Source organism: Colius striatus, chromosome 3 (genome assembly GCF_028858725.1).
Source record: "Colius striatus isolate bColStr4 chromosome 3, bColStr4.1.hap1, whole genome shotgun sequence".
NCBI lineage: Eukaryota > Metazoa > Chordata > Aves > Coliiformes > Coliidae > Colius > Colius striatus.
In genome coordinates this window covers 6,729,655-6,749,070 of record NC_084761.1, presented here as the reverse complement: position 1 = coordinate 6,749,070, position 19,416 = coordinate 6,729,655, and the positions used below count along the sequence as shown (strand labels likewise).

At 40.1% G+C, this 19,416-nt stretch overlaps 1 protein-coding gene across 1 annotated transcript in view; it reads left to right on the top strand.

Annotated features, from left to right (window-relative positions):
• LOC133625092 (uncharacterized) overlaps positions 1–19,416 on the top strand; it is a 96,338-nt gene that overhangs the window by 52,711 nt on the left and 24,211 nt on the right. The window contains exons 32-47 of the mRNA XM_061991971.1: positions 212–374; positions 473–559; positions 1,578–1,697; positions 2,441–2,658; positions 4,279–4,472; positions 5,160–5,462; positions 6,531–6,760; positions 7,721–7,882; positions 10,075–10,431; positions 11,001–11,354; positions 12,385–12,735; positions 14,546–14,677; positions 15,583–15,732; positions 16,188–16,304; positions 17,920–18,093; positions 18,944–19,151. Of these exons, the coding sequence (XP_061847955.1) occupies positions 212–374; positions 473–559; positions 1,578–1,697; positions 2,441–2,658; positions 4,279–4,472; positions 5,160–5,462; positions 6,531–6,760; positions 7,721–7,882; positions 10,075–10,431; positions 11,001–11,354; positions 12,385–12,735; positions 14,546–14,677; positions 15,583–15,732; positions 16,188–16,304; positions 17,920–18,093; positions 18,944–19,151 (3,320 nt within the window). The remainder of the gene's footprint in view (positions 1–211; positions 375–472; positions 560–1,577; positions 1,698–2,440; positions 2,659–4,278; positions 4,473–5,159; positions 5,463–6,530; positions 6,761–7,720; positions 7,883–10,074; positions 10,432–11,000; positions 11,355–12,384; positions 12,736–14,545; positions 14,678–15,582; positions 15,733–16,187; positions 16,305–17,919; positions 18,094–18,943; positions 19,152–19,416) is intronic.

The window sequence follows — 19,416 nt, the reverse complement described above, 5'->3', positions numbered from 1 at the left end:
AAATGTGTGAGTTTGTATGAAGTGGTAATTATGCTGCAGCAAACTCCTAGAGAAGATCCGGTTCCTATGTGTTTTGCTTCTGTGCCTGACACCCTGATGAAACAGGGTGTCAACTGAAAAGTTTGTAGTTCAGGGTAAGCTCTGCATGATTTCTTTTTGTAGCTGTCTATTGAGATCTTTTATTCTTTTCTTATGCCTTGTTTCATTCCAGGCATCCTTTTAAAGTGCCCATTCTGCAGAGCTTCCTCCTGCAGGAGACATTTACTGTTGACAAAAAGCAGAAGCATTATTTATTGGAAACAAAAGTTTTGATAAATGAGGTGGAGGAAACTGTTCAAACTCTCACACTTGGTTACCAACCTGAAAAGCCCTATGTGAGTTACACAATACTTTCTGTTAATCTGGCAAACCAGCAAATGAATGATTTACCACATATATCTTTTGTTCCTTGCATTTCCTTTCAAACATTTAGATTTGTGCTGCTTTAAGTCATCCATATGACTCCAGATTGTTCCCCAAAGATGTTGAAATATGCCTTTTAACTCAAAGTCACCAAAATGTGAGTAAATTTCTTATTACATTCAATTAGGAGTAATTCATTACCTTTTTTTATTTACAGTTTATTGTCTTTTCAAACCTAACTTACCATAGGTCCTTAGTTCCTCACCATCTGAAAGCTGCAACCATAAAGTTCAGATGGCAGGGATGTGGTTGGTGCCTCCCTAATACAATGTTTTATGTAATAATATGTTGTGTAGTAATATATGATAATAATACATTATTTTTAAACTATTATTCTGCTTGAATATGATTAATAACAAGTACTGGGAAGGAATGGATCCAGGGTCCTCATCCTTGTCAATGTTTATCTATTCATCTTTCTTAACCTAGTGCAGTTTTTTCCTGTTTTGCTCGTTTTTCAGTCTGAGCCACAATGTAATCACTCACAACTCTCTCATTTGCCATAATATGTAGGGATTCTTCTCTCATCTTTCATAGTATACAGGGCTGCTAATACAATTTCCTTATTCACATTCTTAATACAAAGGTGAAGCATGAGCTTGAGACTACCTTGAAAGTCAATAAGGAAGATGTTCTCAGGTTTCTAGGGAGATACCAGGACAAATCCAGTGGAGCAGATTTTAGACATCTTTTACACATGGATGTGACACATTCATTCCAGGTAATGGCATTTTAGTTTTTATGTCTTGGTGGTTGATTTACTGCATTATCTTTAGAATTAAGGTTGGTTTATGCTTGTAAACTTCCTAGTTCAATGAAGTCCTGGCCCTGACAAAGACCCTAGGTATCTCAGCAGATCAAATCATAGCCTATATCAATAATGTCTTGTAAGAGCATTTTGCTGAACTTCTGTTTCCTTGCGTTTTTTAAACTGCATTTGATTTCTTTTTCATTATCTTTGGGTAAAATGGGTAAAATCTCATACCAGCATTTGCTCAGAGACATTGTCCACTTCATGCTAAAAGGTTAGATGTGAAATCACACGAGGCAATTGATGGGAATGCAGTGATTCTGTTTATGCAGTGATTCTGTTTACATTTTACTCTGTCCAATAGCTTGAGTTTCCACATGCAATGGGCCTAAGTGGAGAGCTGTTTTCCAGGCAGACTAAACTGGAACACTTTGACTACAGTGTGAGTGTAAAAGCCATCATCAACAAGAATGTGTCTTCACAGGTCAGTTACCCGATTACTACAGTCTCATTTATTGAACTTGTGGGTTTTGCATTTAATAGACCTGAATTGAGTCTCTTGCTTGTGTCATCCATCAAGAATAGATGTTAACCTAGGAGCTGTTTAACTCAGTGCTCTAAATTGCTTTGCAACCACTTTAAAGCTTGGAAACAGACTTGATCAACTCATATGGAATACAATGAGTATAATGGAGAGCTGTAAATTGTTGGGGAAAACAGTTAATGTTTTATAGTGAGAGTTTGTTCTGGCTAGATTGCTACAGACAGTTGAAGTAGTTGACTTGTGTTTTGGCTGAAATTCAGACAAGTGAAGGTCAAGCTAAATTGTACTTAAAATTCAATGTAGGTCATAACATTTTTTTGGAAGCTGTAGCATGGTGATAGGCTTATATGCAAAATGAGGTGGGACCAATGCAAAAGGTTCTTTTGTCTAGGATTAACTTTGTCCTGTATGGTGGGTTGAGATACAGACAGGGATATCACTTACCCATTACTTCATGGACAAAACATACTCAACTTGGGCAAAATGAGTTTAAGTTATTGCCAAATAAAAATGGAGTTGGATGGTGAGAAACAAAGATGAAAACTAACACATCTTTTTCCTTCCACTCCCCTGCTTTTTCTCAGGCCCAACTTGTCTAGAGTCTTCTTCCTCAAACTCATGTTTCAGTATCCTGTATTATGATTTGAGATCCTTAATGTCCTGTTCTTTTTCTCTGTGTGTAGGCCCAGGCAGCCCTTAAGAGCTACAGTGAGAGCAATTTCAATGGCTCTCTTTACATTCATTCCAAGGGAAGGGACATGCTAGTGCTGGAGCTGGATATGAACAAAGAAAACAGGAAGAGTGCCAGACTTGTTCAACTGAGGGCTTTCCTCCATCAGACCATCCTGACAAACCCAGGATTGATACAGTTCCAACTCATGGGCAACATATTACCATCAAGGTAGAGAAATCAGAATCTTGGTTAACAGAGGAGCTGAGGAGTGTTTTGTGATACCTGTTTAAATGTAACTGCTTACATATAGCTGCAGCAAATGCCACTTCACTGAGCAAATGCCACTTCATGCATTATCCCTGTGATTGAAATGCTTTTGCTCTTTATATTTCACAAGTTGTTTTATTAAGTTATGTTAATGTGACCTAGTTGCTTTCCTAGGACTTCATCTAGAGACAACGTGAATGAATGGATGATGCTGTTAGAATGGTTTTAGACCATCAGTTGCTTTTGCCCACCCCCTCCCCCCTCCTTTTTTATCCTCTCAGTTGTATTCCAATTGGTTTTTCAGATTTCACAAATACAAAAGTGTCCAGTGAAGGAGTTGGATTTTTTTTTGTAGAGGTCTCAGTGTACAGCACTTTAGGAGTTGAATGTGATAAGGAGAATGAGGAGATAGAGATAAAGAAGTCAGAAGTTATTACAATTTAGTTGAAGCTCATTAGATGTCCTAGTAAAAGGGAAAATAAGATAAAAGGACTCAGGAAACATCTTTCATGTGTTGCTGCATCTCACAGTTCTGGGCTTGCAGGGTAGGCTGTAACAGACTCATTTATTGCAGCTCAGTTCAGAGATAGTAAAATAAAACACTTAACATTTTGTAAATGACAATTTGTTGGGGGTTTATTTTACAGGGAGGAAAGAGAGAAAGAAAAGATTGGATATTTCTGAGGAAATGCTAAAAAGAAAGGGAGTCTATACAACCTTCAGTCACTGACTGATGAAACAAATCTCACTTCCATGAATTATGTAGTTCAACTCTTTCCATCAAGTGCATTTTCACTGAGATTTCACTCATCATCAGTCTTTTAAGAGAGCTCCAGTTCCTAGGAGGGATGCCTAACAGCATAAAAACATGATTGCCTCACTTTTAGGTATTTTCTGTAGTGTACTTAATGCTAGAAAGTATTTCAAATGTCAATTTTAATGGACAGTTTATTGAAGCCAATGTGAAAATTGTGTCTCAATCTTACACTCGAAACTCTGGAAGTTGAGTTTTGTATTGCTCCAGCAGGTTTCCCTAAAAAGCTGTTCTGTGTTTCTCCAACACTATTCAACTTAGGGCCAGGCTACAGAGAAACAACTGTTGGCTCACTTACCAAACTGAAGTGGTGGTGGCATTTAAAATTACTGTTTAAGCTGAATTCTCATTGTGGCTTTCAAGTCAGCACTGAAGAGAGATTTTGTATTGTGATGGAGAGGAGTTGCTTTCTAACTCTGTCTTACTCTGTCCAGCTGTGTCTTTTATTAAGGAATCATAACAAAAGCATCCAAGAAATGTGAAGAAAAATCAGTCTCCCAGTCTGTGAGGCTTTACTTTTACTGAGTAGTTTTGTGAGCATCTGGTGAACAGCATGTACTTATTGCAAGGCATCTGATTCACTCATTTACAACACTGAGCAAGTGCCCAGAAAGTCTATGGAGTCTCCGTAGTTGGAGACACTCGAAACCAGAGCACACTCTGCTCTCATCAATCCTGCTTTGAGTGAGAGGGAGCTTATCTTGACAATCATGAATTAAGCATAATAATACTATCTTACTAGCAAATTTTATCAATGTCTTTTTTAGATTTATGCTATCCTCTGAGATGAAGTTTAATGAAAATAGGCTTCACATGGATTTCACGGGGGCCAGGGAGCAGAAAGTTGGTTTGGTTTTGTCCCTAAATGGAAGAGTCCAACATACATTTGCTGGATTAAAGGCCATACCTCATCTTCTGTCACTGAATGGATTACTGAAGTGCAAAACCAACATTCATGATGGTACTTTTTTACTTTGTGTTTTGATGCTAAGTCTGCTCTCTGAGGAAGCTCCTTTAATTTTAGTGTATTCCTAACTGAACTGTACACAATGCAGAAGAGAGTATTTATTGTGCCAAATGAGCCATTGGTCATTGAGTTGAAACTGACTTTTATTGAACCAACATGGTTTGATTAATTTCCATCTTTTGATGATTGAGGGAAATAATGGGTGACAGCTTTCCTGTGCAGGTCTTCTGAAATGGAGGGAGGGGTGGACAGAGCTGACTTGAGGCCCTTACTCTTCTGAATGGCTCTGGAGGAGGAGTAGACCCACTTGTAGGATTATTTAGCCAGTAGCCTGGAGTTACACAAGTCCCTCTGTAAATTTTCCTTCAGAAGGCAGTGCAGTGTAGTCCATGGCCTAAAGGCACAAACAGCTTGGTGAATAAAAAGAAACAGCTGTCAGAAATACTAGTATGTAAATTGCTTTACAGACAGACACTTTTACTAGCACAGAAGCTTTCTCTCAGCAATAAACTGATTTGCTCTCTAGATCAGGCTAAATTACCTGTTGTAATAAATGGAAATTCTTTTACTTCCTCCTGGTATGAAATTAATGTTTCATTTATATGTTGCTTATAAAACTCTGGTTATTTCTGTCCCAAAAGATTCTCTCCACAGTAACAATTTCTGCCTGTAATTTCACAGGTAACATCAATGTGATGATCAACAGAGCACTGTATGGACTCCATCTCAGGAACAGAAATGTGTTTGGGAATGCCACCGTACACAATATCACTTTTGCTGTGTTTCAGAATGGCAGTCAGGCAATCCCCATGGAGGCAAAACTGAAAGGACACCTGGAGCTGAGTAAAGAGATGAAAAGGGGGCTCATTAGCTTCCAGGTGGATGAGAAAGCCCTTTCAGTAGATTTTTCCAACATCCTGAGTCAAGGGCACAGCAGAGTCAGTGGGACTTTCACACATAATATCAGCTTTTTACAAAATGCAGGTATGAAGAAAACTCTGGCCTGATGGCTGGTGTAACAAGGTGTCAAGATGAATTTGTTTCAGCGAGTGCAGCCCAGTGAAAGTAGGTGAGCTGCATTTGCTCACACCACAACAAGATGTGATCTGGTCTTAGCAACATTCTTTTTAGTATTGCTGAGGAAATACAATAAAATAGATACAAAACTATTTTAAAACTCTTTGAACTATTTCAGAGTAAATTATTTCACAGAATCACAGGATCTCAAGGACTGGAAGGGACTTCAAAAGCTCATCCAGTCCAACCCCCCCTGCCAGAGCAGGACCACCTAGAGTAGGTCACACAGGAACTCATCCAGGTGGGGTTTGAATGTCTCTAGGGAAGGAGACTCCACAACCCCTCTGGGCAGCCCCTTCCAGTGCTCCATCACCCTCATAGGGAAGAAGTTTTTCCTTATGTTTCTTTGGAACTTCTTATGTTTCAGTTTATACCCATTGCCCCTTGTCCTATCATTGGACATCACATTGAAGACATCCTGGCTCCATCCTCCTCACACTGTTTACATATTTCTCTCTTGTACATCTGTATATCTACCTCCTGATCAGTTCCTCTAAGCATATTTTTATGCCTGTTTTTATCTGGGCCAGAACTGAAGTATTGAATGTCATTGAATAAATCATACTGTAGACTGATGCCAAGTGTTGTTTCCTAAGTAAACTTGAGGGTTTTAATGAACTGAAATCATCAGTAATTTTGAATGGGTGAATTGCATTTGTCTCATTGGACTGAAGAAATCTGTTTTGAAGCTGACTACTGGAGCTGAACACAATACCCATTGATAGAAATGAAAAATGCTTGACTTCCAAAGTGCAATTTAACAATCTTTTTCTTATATGATTTCCATATGGCAGGTAACATCCTTTCTTACTATAAATATCAGTAAGTGCATCTAACTGGCTAATCACCCTTTAAACTAAGGTCTGTCATGGCTTATGAAAACTTTTAGAAAGCTTCATTTAATACATCTCTTCTGTGTTTTACAGTACCAATGCAGAAGTATTGTGTTGATTTTGCTTCCTTTCCTGTCAACAGGATTGCCCTTGGATGGCATTCTTACTGCTACGTGTGACCGTGGCACAAGAAATCACACCATTACCATAGCCCTGCAGAGTGGCAGTGAAACGATTACCGCTGTGTTTGGAGGTCACAGACTGTCCAGAGAGCTTCCAAAATCCCAGCTGTCTGTGAGTTTAAAGCACAACATCTCAAAGATGAAGAAACATGGCATCCCTTTTATTGTGGAAGCTGCTGGCTATTTTGAGGTAAGAAGAGTTCTGCCTGTGATGATTTCATTTCTGGCAGAACCAGAACTGCAGGTTTTTCCTGTGCACTTTATTCCAAAAGCATCTGCTTTTTTTTGCAGATGTACTAAATTACTGTGTTGAAAGAAGAGTAGTTTTTGGCTTTTTGTCACACTGTGTACCTGTCATCTGAAAACTTGGAGCTTTATCTAGACTAAATAAGATGCCACATTCAAGTCTCATTTCAGGGAAGTGCTTTGCTGCACAGGAACAGGAATCTCATCCACTTTTATTTCTCCCTTATAAATGGGAAGTGCACATGCAGGCCTAATGTTGCATACATCAAGTGTCAGTGAGCCTAGGTACTGCATTGCATCTGGTGCTGGAATTAACTAGTTCTACTGTCATCCTTTGGATGTCTGCTGAGGAGTGGCAGTGGGGCTTTGTGTGGGAAATCTGTCCACAGAAGCATCACGCACCGTGGGTCCTGCTGCAGTGTTGCTTGGCCACTCTTCTCTCTGTCTGCATTTCTGCAATAGATCTGTGAACAAGGTACAGCTTCTGTGCACATCAAATTATCCTTCCATAAAAGAAGAGTTCAAATATTTAACTTGTTCTGACATATGTGGGAAGACTCAAGTCATTAACATGGTAACACCTGTGGTGTGTTTAGCCACTGTGGTACAAGGAGACACAGATGTGGAGGAAGAACTCCCTACAGTTCCCCCTGCCCTGCTTACTATAGTTTCACTGCTTGAATTGTGTGTTTTAGGACTTAAATCCTTCAGAGTTTTGAGTGCTCTCAACATAGTTTGGAGCCAGAAGGAATTAGTGATACACAGCATTCAGAAGGTCTAGCATAACAGGAAAATCTCTATTTCAAGTGAACTTACAGGGTAGTAACATTTAAGCTCTGCCTTTGCCAGTTGTTGCTGGGATGCTCTTTCTTTCTTTCCATGATTTGGTTTCCTTTATGCACAGAATTTTACCACAAAGATTGCTGCAGGGATAACAACCACAGTGGAGGTGGAACAGTTCAAAATGGAAATAGAGAAGAAAACCAATGGCAGCTCTATGGAAATTTCTCTTTCCCTTCACCACGATGTGAGAGGACTGATTGACATCATTCCACGTGTACTAGAGGTTAGCAGAAGTCCTGCTATGAAGTATATTTCATGTAGCTTTCTGCTGGGCATTCTCAACTGTTTGCATTGACCTCTTGAGAGCAAGCTGGCTGTTCAGAAGGGAGAGAGATTGTTTGCTTAGCAGTAAGGAGCAGATTGTCAAGATGCCCAGAGAGGTTGTAGTCTCCTTCCTTGGAGGGCTTCAAGACCCGCCTGGACATGTTCCTGTGCAACCTGATCTAGGTGACCCTGCTTCTGCAGGTCCCTCCCAACCCCTACCATTCTATGTGGTGGGTAAGAAAACATTTATGTCGTGAAACTGCAGTGAGTGCTTGCTCAGTCACAATAACATACATTCCCAGCTTTTCCATCTTAATAAAGCAGGGCTTGCAGGCTATTTGTGGGTGCAGTGGTGTTGACAACACAGGGAATAATGGTAGTAGTTTTCATACAGCCAACAGCACTCATCAAGGGCTTTGTGTTCTGCAACAGGGGACATGGCTGACGGCATTTCAAACACTGAATATCTCCTTGTGACAGTGGTATTTTCCATGTCCAACAGAAGAAATATCACCAGTTCCTGTCAAAATCAAAAGCCACAGTGTCAAAAATAGTTCTGTCTAGCAAGTAACAGTTTTCTGCTGTTTGAAGATACTCTTCTGTCTTTATCTCTACTGATAACATTTTGGCATGACAATGCCAGATTAAGAGGCATGATTTAGCCTCAGATCCACAAAACTGTTTATCTTTTAAAACTGATCTCTAACTTTTAATCTTAAACCTATGTTTTAGTATCTTCATGCTTTTTATCCCAAAAGCAGCCTTTTAGCTTACTCCTTTGTGTTTTTATCATCTCTGCTTTTCTTCACCCTCTGAATGTGCTTTATTGATAATGCCAACAGGTTGCTTGCAGTGGAGAATCTGCTAACAAACAACTTTCTGGCCTTTGCAATGGAGCAATTACATTTCATCATTTTGAGGTAATGGCTTAAATTATAAACTCTGCTGTTAACAGCATATTGTCTTAATTACTGCTCAGGGAATCTTAAGTACTGAAAAGTGTCAGAGATGCAGAAATGGATTTGAGTTGGCAGTTAAGCACACACTTTCAGATATTTCAGTGCCTTAATATTCACAGATTCAAAGAGATTATCTTACCTCTCCATCAAAAACTGCCCAAGTCCATAGGGAGAGTTGCACTTAGTTTCACCATCATGCAGTGGATTGTTTATTGTGAATCAGAATTGTCAACAAGCTTGCATTCAGGTGATATGGATTTACCTCTTTAGTGAACAGCTGAGCACTAGATGCAGAACACAAAGGGGAGGTAAGGGATGTTTATGGGCCCCACAGGTGCAATTTTAAAAGTGATATTCCTGTGTCCTACAGCAAGCAATCAAGTTGTGCTGCTTCAGAGCTCAGTGCAAGAACTTGCACCTAGCAGAAAACTAGTATCAGGAGATGAGATCAACACCAGGCAAGAGTCACGTTAATGTTTCTAGCTGAAGTCTCCAAACAGAATTGAACTTGCTCTAATGGCCTTGTTCTGTTCTTGAGCAGTCACCCTGATATGAACTGGACAAGGGAGTGTAGGAGGCACAAGCTGAGAATTTTATGGTTTCCTGCTTTTTACTCTATTTTCTGCTCTTTCTAACCATCATTTGTTTGTGAAAGTCCCTGTGGCTTTTGAACTCTCTGAGAAAGACACACCTTACAATCTGATGTATTCTTAAGAATGTGTTAAAAACGTCTGCTGTGAGTGACATTGCAGAGGGTGACACTTTTCTCTACAAAGACAGTAACCACAGAGGCTGATTCCCATCTGCCTTCTAAGAGACAAATGCATTTCACTTCTTTCATCATGGGTGCAATAAGCACAACGCTGCTCACTCCTGATGAGGTCTAAGAGGAACTGAACTCATTCTCACAATGCTAGAGCTCTACTTATAATAAAACCAGAAGTGATGACAGTAAAAGCAGCAGCAATTGTTTTTTCTGGTACTAGTGTTCTACCAGAACTGTGGGGTTGGGTTTTGCTTCTGTTTTTATTATGGAACATTTGTTTAGGCATTTATAAATATGTAGGACAAACACAAAATGGTGTCAGGGTAGTAAGGAAATAGTTATCTTTTAGTAACAGAAACATTTCAAAATAGTATAAGGCCAGACAGAAAAACAAAGTTGACAACAGTTTTTCCTGTGATTTTTCAGACTCCAGCAAGAGTTTCAGTGAACGGGTCAATATTTACCAGCAACTTTACTGTCATCTTCCTTGGAAATGTTTCTTTTCGTGACATGTTTGCCTGCCTTCGACTCCAAGCCACCACTAATATCCAGCCTCATTTAGAAATTGACTTCCAGCATTCTTTGCCTTCACTTCAGTCTCTGGGAATTGCCAGAGAGAACCAAGTGAAGGTGTTAGCCATGAGAAGTGACAAGTATAAGGGAATGCTTGGTATTATCCTTGGGCCTTGCACTTTAAAAGCTGATGGAGAAGTGAGCCTGGCAAGCAATGAAACAGACACAGCATGGACACTTACTTTTAAAAACAAATGCATCAGTTTAGAGGTAAGCTTAGATTGTTTTCTGTGTGGCATTATAGTCTCTGTATTTCAAATCACTGTGAGTCACAGACAATTATCTCCTGACACAATTATTTATGGAAAGGGCAGTTTCGATCTCTAAAAGTTCTGGCAGAGCCAGGAGTCAGAGCACTTGCAGAGACGAGAATTTGGAATAATACAATGACAGATGTTCCTGCTGTTGCCATAAAATGGTTGCTTAATAATAACTTTTTAATTAAAATGAACCTTTGTGCTAGAAACTAATGAAAAACATGTCCTTTCTGCTGGAAATTTTGGAGCTTTTCTTCAGGGTTACAAACTTTTTCTTCTCCAGTACTTGTGAAGAAGTTGCTGTAAGATTCTTTTTCCCCAAAACATTTCTTTTTTGTTTCTTTTTCTATAGTTTCACAGAGAAATTTCTGATTTCTCCATGAAACAAGTTGTCCTAGATAGTCTTTTGCAAAAGCATGTTAGTTCAGAGAGAAGAAAAGCTTTCTCGTTAATTAGAAACAAATTAGGAAGACAGTTGCTTTACCTTGTGTGCTTTAAATAGTATCATCTTTTCTGTTGCAGAGGATGGGATTGCCTCATGCTGTAGCCTTTGGGGGTTCATTTCAACAGAATGTCTGCAGCGTTGGCTTGCTAATGAACCTCCAGTGGGATGGCAGCACTGTTGATGTGCAGATAGACACTTCCTGTGAGCGTGAATATACACTCCAAGGGATGCTCAAGCATTCAGTTCCCTGGCTGAGACAGCTTGGGCTGCCTTTTGAAAACTCTGTCCTGTTATCTGCAGCCACAGACTCTACTACCGAGGGCATTTTGTTGCTGCAGTCTGGCAAATGCAAACTTAAGGCTAGAGATCTCCGTATTCAGAACAAAGCTGAATGGACGCTGGAAACTGAAACAGAATGTCAGCTTCTGCAGGTAGCTCTTGGAGGCTTTTAAAGAGAGATTTGAGATCAAATGCAGAGCATATAGGGTTTTAGCTAAAGTAACAATCTCTGAGTGTGGAAAGCCACTCTAAAGACACATCATTAGGCAAAGAAAGTGTGTAATAGATCCTGTTCATAGATGTTCCCTGTAGTCAGAGATTCGTTCAGTCTTTGCTGCTTGTTGCCTTTGCAGACTGACACTGCCCTCTAAAGTTCAACAGCAGTTTTAGTTTGAACTTTCTGTCTAAGTAGAGGCTGTGGAATTTGCTTGCTTTTCCCATCGAGCCTTACTGACTACATCAGAAAGAATGACTATTGCAAAGCTAGGGGTTATTCCCAGCTGTTCACAGGCATTTATGTTTTGCTTCTTAACTCCTCATTTTTAACTTCTTAGCAATATGAAACCAAAGTTGGTGGGAAAGTGTGGATGGTCCATAGTGAAGAGGGACTTAAAGGACATAGTGAAGAAAAAAATACTTAAAATATTAAAAATAGCATCATTTCCAGTGTTTTTACAAATACTTTGAAAGAATGGGAGGAAAAGTTTCGTTTGGGACGTTGCACGAGACCAGCTGAAAGTTCTAGTATTAAAAATGTCAAAATCCTATTAACACCAGTTGCAAGATTGTGTTAGGCCTGGCTTGGGGTTTTTATTGTGGGCTGCTTTGTTTGAAATTTGAGATCCATCTGGTCTGAATGAAGCAAGAGGATGTTCACTAAACTTTGCCACTCTGAAGAAACCAGTATTCTGCATTTTAAAAAATATAAGACTTCATATAGATATGGCAATGGTAAATTCTGCAGAGCAGTCCTAAAATATTCCCTCAGACCTCATTCAGGCAAGGTTGTTGTCTTACTGTTGGGAGGCTGAAAAACGGCCAAGCAAAGATTGAATGATTTGCCTCTAGTATTGTAACATAAAATCTCCCTTCTCATATGCTAAAGGGAGAAGAAAAATGACTCAGTACTGACTTCAATTGTCTGTAGAATCCACAGGATATCTTTCTTTTAAATGTTGATAGGATCTCAGTGTTCCCACTCGGCCATGGCTCACGGGATCTCTTCAGAAAGACAAGTGCCAAGCAGAACTTCTCTGTGTCCTTGAAACAGAAGGCAAGAGTGCTCGTCTTGAAGTGAGAGCAGAGTGCCAGCCAAAGATTACACTGGAAGTTCAATTCAGGCATGACCTCCCTCAACTGAAGGAAGTACCAAGGGAAAATAAGCTGTCCATTGCTGCACAAACCCAGTTAAAATATCATATTGGAATAGCAATGAAATTGGGTTCTTGTGAGCTTCAGGGGAATGGAGACTTCGACCCTGAGAAGAAGCTTCAGTGGAAAATGTTTATAGAAAACAAATGCCAAACAATTCAGGTATTGGAAGGAAAGTTTTCGCTTCCTCTTGAATTTATACATCTAAACCAGGATCTTTGCACCCACTAAAGTCAAAAGAAAATAGTCTAATGACTTCAATGGCAGCAAAGAAACAAGGAAAACATTCTGTTCTTTTAATGTTACATCTTACTTTTGGAGCCAGTCAAGCAGTGTATTTTGCATGGTATCAGCCAGTTTTTTATGAATCAGTACCTACAGTTAATGGACTTGCTTGTACTGGCTCTGGTGTGTGTTTTAAAAGCACGGTTGAGAAATCAGAAGGGTTTTAATCCGATCATCAGATGTCATAGAATAGAATCATAGAATGGTAGGGGTTGGAAGGGACCTTTAGCGATCATCTAGTCCAACCCCACTGCTGAAGCAGGGTCACCTAGATCAGGTCACACAGGAACATGTCCAGGCGGGTCTTGAAGACCTCCAAGGAAGGAGCCTCCACAACCCCTCTGGGCAGCCTGTGCCAGGACTCCCTCACCTCAACAGGGAAATAGTTTTTTCTTATATTTAAGTGAAACTTTTTGTGTTCCAGCTTCATCCCATCACCCCTTGTCCTGTTGCTAGCTACTATAGAAAAGAGGGATGTCCCAACCTTCTGACACCCACCCTTTAGATATTTATAAATGTTAATAAGGTCTCCCCTCAATCTCCTCTTCTCCAGACTAAACAGCCCCAGTTCCTGCAGCCTTTCCTCATGTGAAAGATGCTCCAGTCCCCTGATCATCTTGGTGGCCCTGTGCTGGACTCTCTCCAGCACTTTCCTGTCCCTCTTGAGCTGAGGAGCCCAGAACTGGACACAGGACTCCAGATGAGGCCTCACCTCATCATGGGGCAAAGTAGAGGGGGAGAAGAACCTCCCTTGACCTGCTGCCAACACTCTTCTTGATGCACCCCAGGATGCCATTGGCCTTCTTGGCCACGAGGGCACATTGCTGGCTCATATTTAGCTTATTATCAATCAGGACTCCCAGGTCTCTCTCTGCAGAGCTGCTCTTCAGCAGTTCAACCCTGGCAGTCCTTGTCTCTGAAGGAGTCTCCAGTGTCGTTGTCTGGGAGGAGCTGTGTGAGCTGGGCAGCAAGGTGGCTTTCAGAGCTTCCCAAGTAAAGAAAGGCAGAGTGCTGTGACCTCTCTCTGGTAGCTGGTATGACACACACAGCTCCATTTGCCTTTTGATGGAGGAGTGAAAAATGACACTTTTTCCCTCCATTCTTGCCCAGTAGTCTGTTTTCCCAGGACAGATTGTTGTAGATTCTGCAGAATGATTCCCTGAAGTAGCAATTCTAAATGTAGCTGGATTGCACACTGACTTTCCTTACTGAAAATTTGTACTGCTAATGGAAATCCTGGTGCTTGGCCTCTCTCAGATCCCACCAGTCAGTGCCACAGAGGCAGCAATGGAAAGGATAGGAGAAGGGTGCAGAAAGTTTGAGAGAGAGATACTATCACAGAATGATCTGTGCCTTCAGTATATAAGTCAGGGTAAATCAGGATATACAACGACAAGATTCACCTGCCCTCTTCCAAAAGGAGAGCAGCACTAGTAAACCTTTGTAGACTGTCTGGTATCACTGTCTTTATGGGTGCTTTGGGCCACTGGAGCACCACCAAGCGTAGCAAATTAATTGACTTTTCACTTAGGCAGGAAGAGCTGCCACATTGTCCTGTGTTCTATTTATGCTGACTCATACAAAAAATATGTCAGACATATTGAAAATGAAAAAGACAAAGTGTATCAAATGTGATCAAAAGCTGCAAAGGTTTCTAAAGCTGCTTTTTTTTCTATTGCTTGTACAGGATCTTGGAGCACCATCAAAAATGGACTGTTCAGGCTCTGTTTTGATGGATAAATGGAATGTGGATTCACACATGTTGATCACTGTTGATGAAAGTAAATTACAAGGACTCCTTATACTAAAAGTCACTAATGTAAGTATCCTGCAGGCTGTTTGACTGCATGTACAAAGTACTGAGGGGCACACCCTAACTTATTTTGTTGGGAACAAAAAGTCAAGCTTTAGTAATAAATGTCAGTACAAATATAGTCTTTGAAAAATATGTCACCTGCAATTTTCAATGAACAGATGTACAGGCTCAGGCTATGAACAGGACAGAGGCTGTGGCACTTCAGGAATCATTTCCTCATTCTGCTCTTTGTGTGTTATATATTTTTTTAATGACACTATTTGATATTCTTTATATTATGTGACAAGCATAAGAAGACATGCAAACCTATAAATGCTGATCTCACTCCAAATATACAACAGGTACTCAGATCTAACACTCTTCCTTCATCATGACAGTATATGGCAATGCACAAGAGGAAAAAAAGATTGCCTTATACAGAGTGATCACTAGGATTGTAGCAGTGCAAAGGAATAGGCAGCAATTAATTGAGACACTGCTCTTTGTTCAGTAAGACAACAATATAAGAAGGGGTGTGAATTTCTTGCTTTCCCATTGACAGTTACAAGTTTGGTTTATTTGCAGAATACACAGAGAGAGAAATATCTTTTTCCTTGTGATCACTCACTCTCTTGCTATAACTGGTAATTTCTGTGTATTTCTGTGCTGTAGACAAACAGATAACTAGTGGGAGCTGTTTGCCACCAGAGAGAAACATTCACACTCTTTTCCCTCTTATCTGAAATACTGACTTATTTATCCTATCTGTTAAGCAGGATTTTTTTCTCTTATGTAGACTACCTAATGCAATTTATTCTAATTAATATGAAATGTAGGACAGAGAGATTTGCTAAATTTGTGAACTGTATATTGCCACAAGTTTTGGGTTCTGTGCATGCTTTGCTACTTACACTGTCAAATATTAACAGGAAAGACAAGAGTTGGATGCAGTGCTAACCCATAACTTGCAAGGAGCTGCTGACATTGGCATTCCTGTGAGGATGTTAGTTGATGTGATACTAGAAAAAAACAGTGACTTCTATAAAAGACTTTCTCACTTCTGTGTGAACAACAAGCAAGTAAGTGTCTCCTCCATATTAGACTTGAAACAGGTTAAAATGAGCCAATTGATTTGGTAAATATTGAAATAGCTGTGCATAAGGCCCTCATAGAAATACTCTACATGGTCTGGTGAAGTTTTAAAGGCCTTAATTAAATGAAGATGATATCTTTCATCCATTCCTTCTGTGCAATTGCTTCTAAGCAACAATCTTAACATCAGCAATGATCCATGTCTCCCATTTGCAATCTATATCAAACCTTTCTTAAGTATCTCCACTTGGTGCAGCATATTCTCCATTAAAGTACAACCTTGTGGCTTGTAATAAAATCAGACAATTATAGATCATAAGTTTTTCCTAGTTTTCATAATTTTACTCTATAATTAGTACAATAATTACAATTAATCAGAGCAGCCTCAGCATCAGAGATGTGCCACAGTTAACCTTGGTTGTATGTTATTTGGACCAAACAGGTTACAGAAGAGCTGAGCTTTGTCCAGAAGTTGGATATTGTGTCTCTCAACTACAAACTTACTCATAACATAGAGGCACTGAAGACTTTGCAAATAGAAGACAGGATTGAGTTGCAGGTAAGTTGTCAGATAGTGACAGGGGAGACATGAATCCATCCTGGAATCACACAGTGATGGAAGCAGTAGCTGTAGAAGTCAGGTGGCAAAGAACAGAAGGTGTAGCTGTGAGTGTGCATTTGCTATTCACAGGATATTTTTGTGTCTCGGTCAAGGAAGGCAGAATTTTACTCATCTAGTTATTAACTTTGGCATCTCTGTCACCTTTCCCATTTGGTTATGCCATCTTGCATTAAGATCATAGCTCAAATTTCAAAGTTGCTTCATAATACTGCTTCACTCAAAAGCCAAGATTTATATAGGAGAAAAAGCTTATTGCTACAAAAGGCAGCCCAGGTGGGGCAAACCGCAACTATAGACTGCCTAATGTCACAGGTGAAAGTGGGGAAAGGGGTTCTCCACGTTTTAAAATACAATCTAACCTTCAGTAAAGTACCCATTTGAATTAAGATGTCTGTGCTGTCTCACCACCTCAGCTTTCATTCTCTTTATGATTATCTCTAGTCCCGGTGTTCCCCTTTAGCTGTACTCAAGATGGACCTTCCTTACCTTTACTCAGTCGTGTCCTCTGTCAGCAGTGTCTTCTGTCTTTTGAGATGTAATTTGAAGTTTGGTGGAGTTTTCATCATGGAAGTACATTGCAGGATGTGTGAACTGTGATTAGTTTTTTGTGCAAAATGAATGGTCTGGGCCTTTTGAAGTGTGTACATGTGCATGAACCTGCTTTAGCAGGGGGTTGGACTAGATGATCTGTAAAGGCCCCTTCCAACCTCAACCATTCTGTGACTCTTTGATCTTGGAAAGAGCTGGGATGAGGCAGGGAAGGGTGGTGAAAGGAAGTTGGGGAAGATGCTGTCTGCCTAGGTGGAGTGTGGAGATGGAAATGCACATTGCTGCTTATGTTTCTCGTGGATATTGGATGTTGTCCCAATATACCTGGGTCATGCTGTTATGCTTCTGTTTGAAACGTTTCTATTTTCTTCTTCTCCCTCCACCCTTTCCTTCCTGCTCTCTTTATCTTTTTCCCCCTGCAATTTGTTCTTGAGGGGAGTGCAGAAGCTCAGTTTGTTCTCGAAGGGCTGGGAGAGTAGCTTGCTGAACCAGAGCTTTTCATAGGAATGAGAGGTTGGAGGTTGGCTCCCAGTTTGTGAACAGCCCAAGCCACAGCTGAGCTTGCAGCACACACCACACAAGGAAGGCAATGTATTTTAGCTTATATAATTATATACTCTGCCTGGTAGATGTGCAGTGTACCTTGTATGGACTACACAGAGGTGAGTATTGGTTCACAGTTTACATTCCAAATGGTATTTTCCTCCCAGACTCTTAATACTGGGCATTTTTTTTCATCTGAGATACACAATCCTACAACGTAACAATCTTTATCAATCATGTAATGCTTGAATAGGGTTAAGGCATGGCCATACTGGAGAAGTGTTAGAATGTTGAATTTGCAAATCAAAAGGCCATCTGTAACTCTGTTGTGTTATAAAATGAAACAAGATGAACTTTTTTGGATATATCTTTGAGATGACATTGGCTGAAACAAAGAAGGAACCCTGACTAACAGGAGCTTTACCTTAACCTTTTCACAATGTACCTTTGTTGCACACAGGCTATCTTGAACATGAAAGTGATCAAGAGCTTTAGTATGAAAGTGCATTATGGTGCTCACCTAACAGTTCTCGAAGGACAAATCCAGGAGTTTGAAACAAGAACCAACATCACTGGGAATTTCCATCACACTTGGCCATGGCTGCTACAAGTCAGAGTCCCAGAATCTTTACAGGTAGATGTAGGGGTTTTCCCTTTAAAGTTATTGTCCTTTATTTTACAAAACAGGCTGGCACAGGCTGCCCAGGGAGGGTGTGGAGGCTCCTTCCTTGGAGATGTTCAAGACCCGCCTGGACACGTTCCTGTGCAACCTGATCTAGGTTGACCTGCTTTTGCAGAGGGGTTGGACTTGATCTCTAAAGGTCCCTTCCAACCCCTGCCATTCTATGATTCATTCTATGATTCTGTGAAAGCATCCATGGCCTGAGAGAAAACTACTGTTTTGTAAGGTACAGGATGGAAGCTGAGGTCTTCTGATATTTCAAAACTATGGATGGCTAAAACCTGAACTACTGAAATGGAACATTTCCTTCTGGCTGCTTTCTGGACCAGATGATTCTGTTCAGATCAGGGTTAGAATAGTGTGTATCATTGATACTGTAACTCTACAGGAGAATAATTTCAGCAGGTTGCATCAGGAATTAGAATATTGCTCCTACGTTCTTTAATGGGAATTTTATACTTCAGTACTTCTCTAAGTGCTATTTTCAGGGAAGTATTGAAGTCCCTACTAGCTAGTAAATATTTGCAAAGGCTCAAGGATCCTTTATATAAAGGGAGACATGTTTCTGTGGGATAAGAGAGAACCTAATGAAAATTTGACATAAATCAGTAAGACTGGTGTGGTTTGCATACTGGAAAGCCATAGATGATTAATGAAAGGCTATGGAGGTTTTGTTAAAGGACAGATTTTTGACATAAGTATAGACTAGAGAGAACTTTCATTTCCATTTGTCTGCTGTTTTCAAATGTAATAGTATTGAGATGTTGTTTCAAGAACTTACACCTACATGTCATTTTTTTAGATAGATATGGTTTTGCAAGAGAGAAACACCACTCAAGAAAGACGTATACACATTGCTGCTGGAGAAACATCAGTCACATACATCATAAACTCCTATTATGTTGGTCACCAAGTGGATATCTTTTGCCAAAGTGTACATAGTAGTGAGGCACTGCAGGCTTCTGGTTACCCTAAGGCAATCAACTTGATTCTCAGTTTACAGAAGTCAGGTAAGTACCTGCCATGCCTTGTGGGTTTTTTGCTGTATAATAGCTCTTTGAGAATGTTTCAAGCATGCCTTCAATGGCTACAAACTAACTAAGAGTTGCTGGTGGTTCCTAAAAGGGGGCTTTTTCCTATCTGTAAGGAAAATTGTCATTCTTAAACTGCAGCTGTTATTAGTTACACTTGGTTTTTTTTAGTTGCAGGAAAAACCTTTCATGTGGTCCAACACCTGGTAAAACAGATGATTTCCCAGGATACTTAGCTGTATAC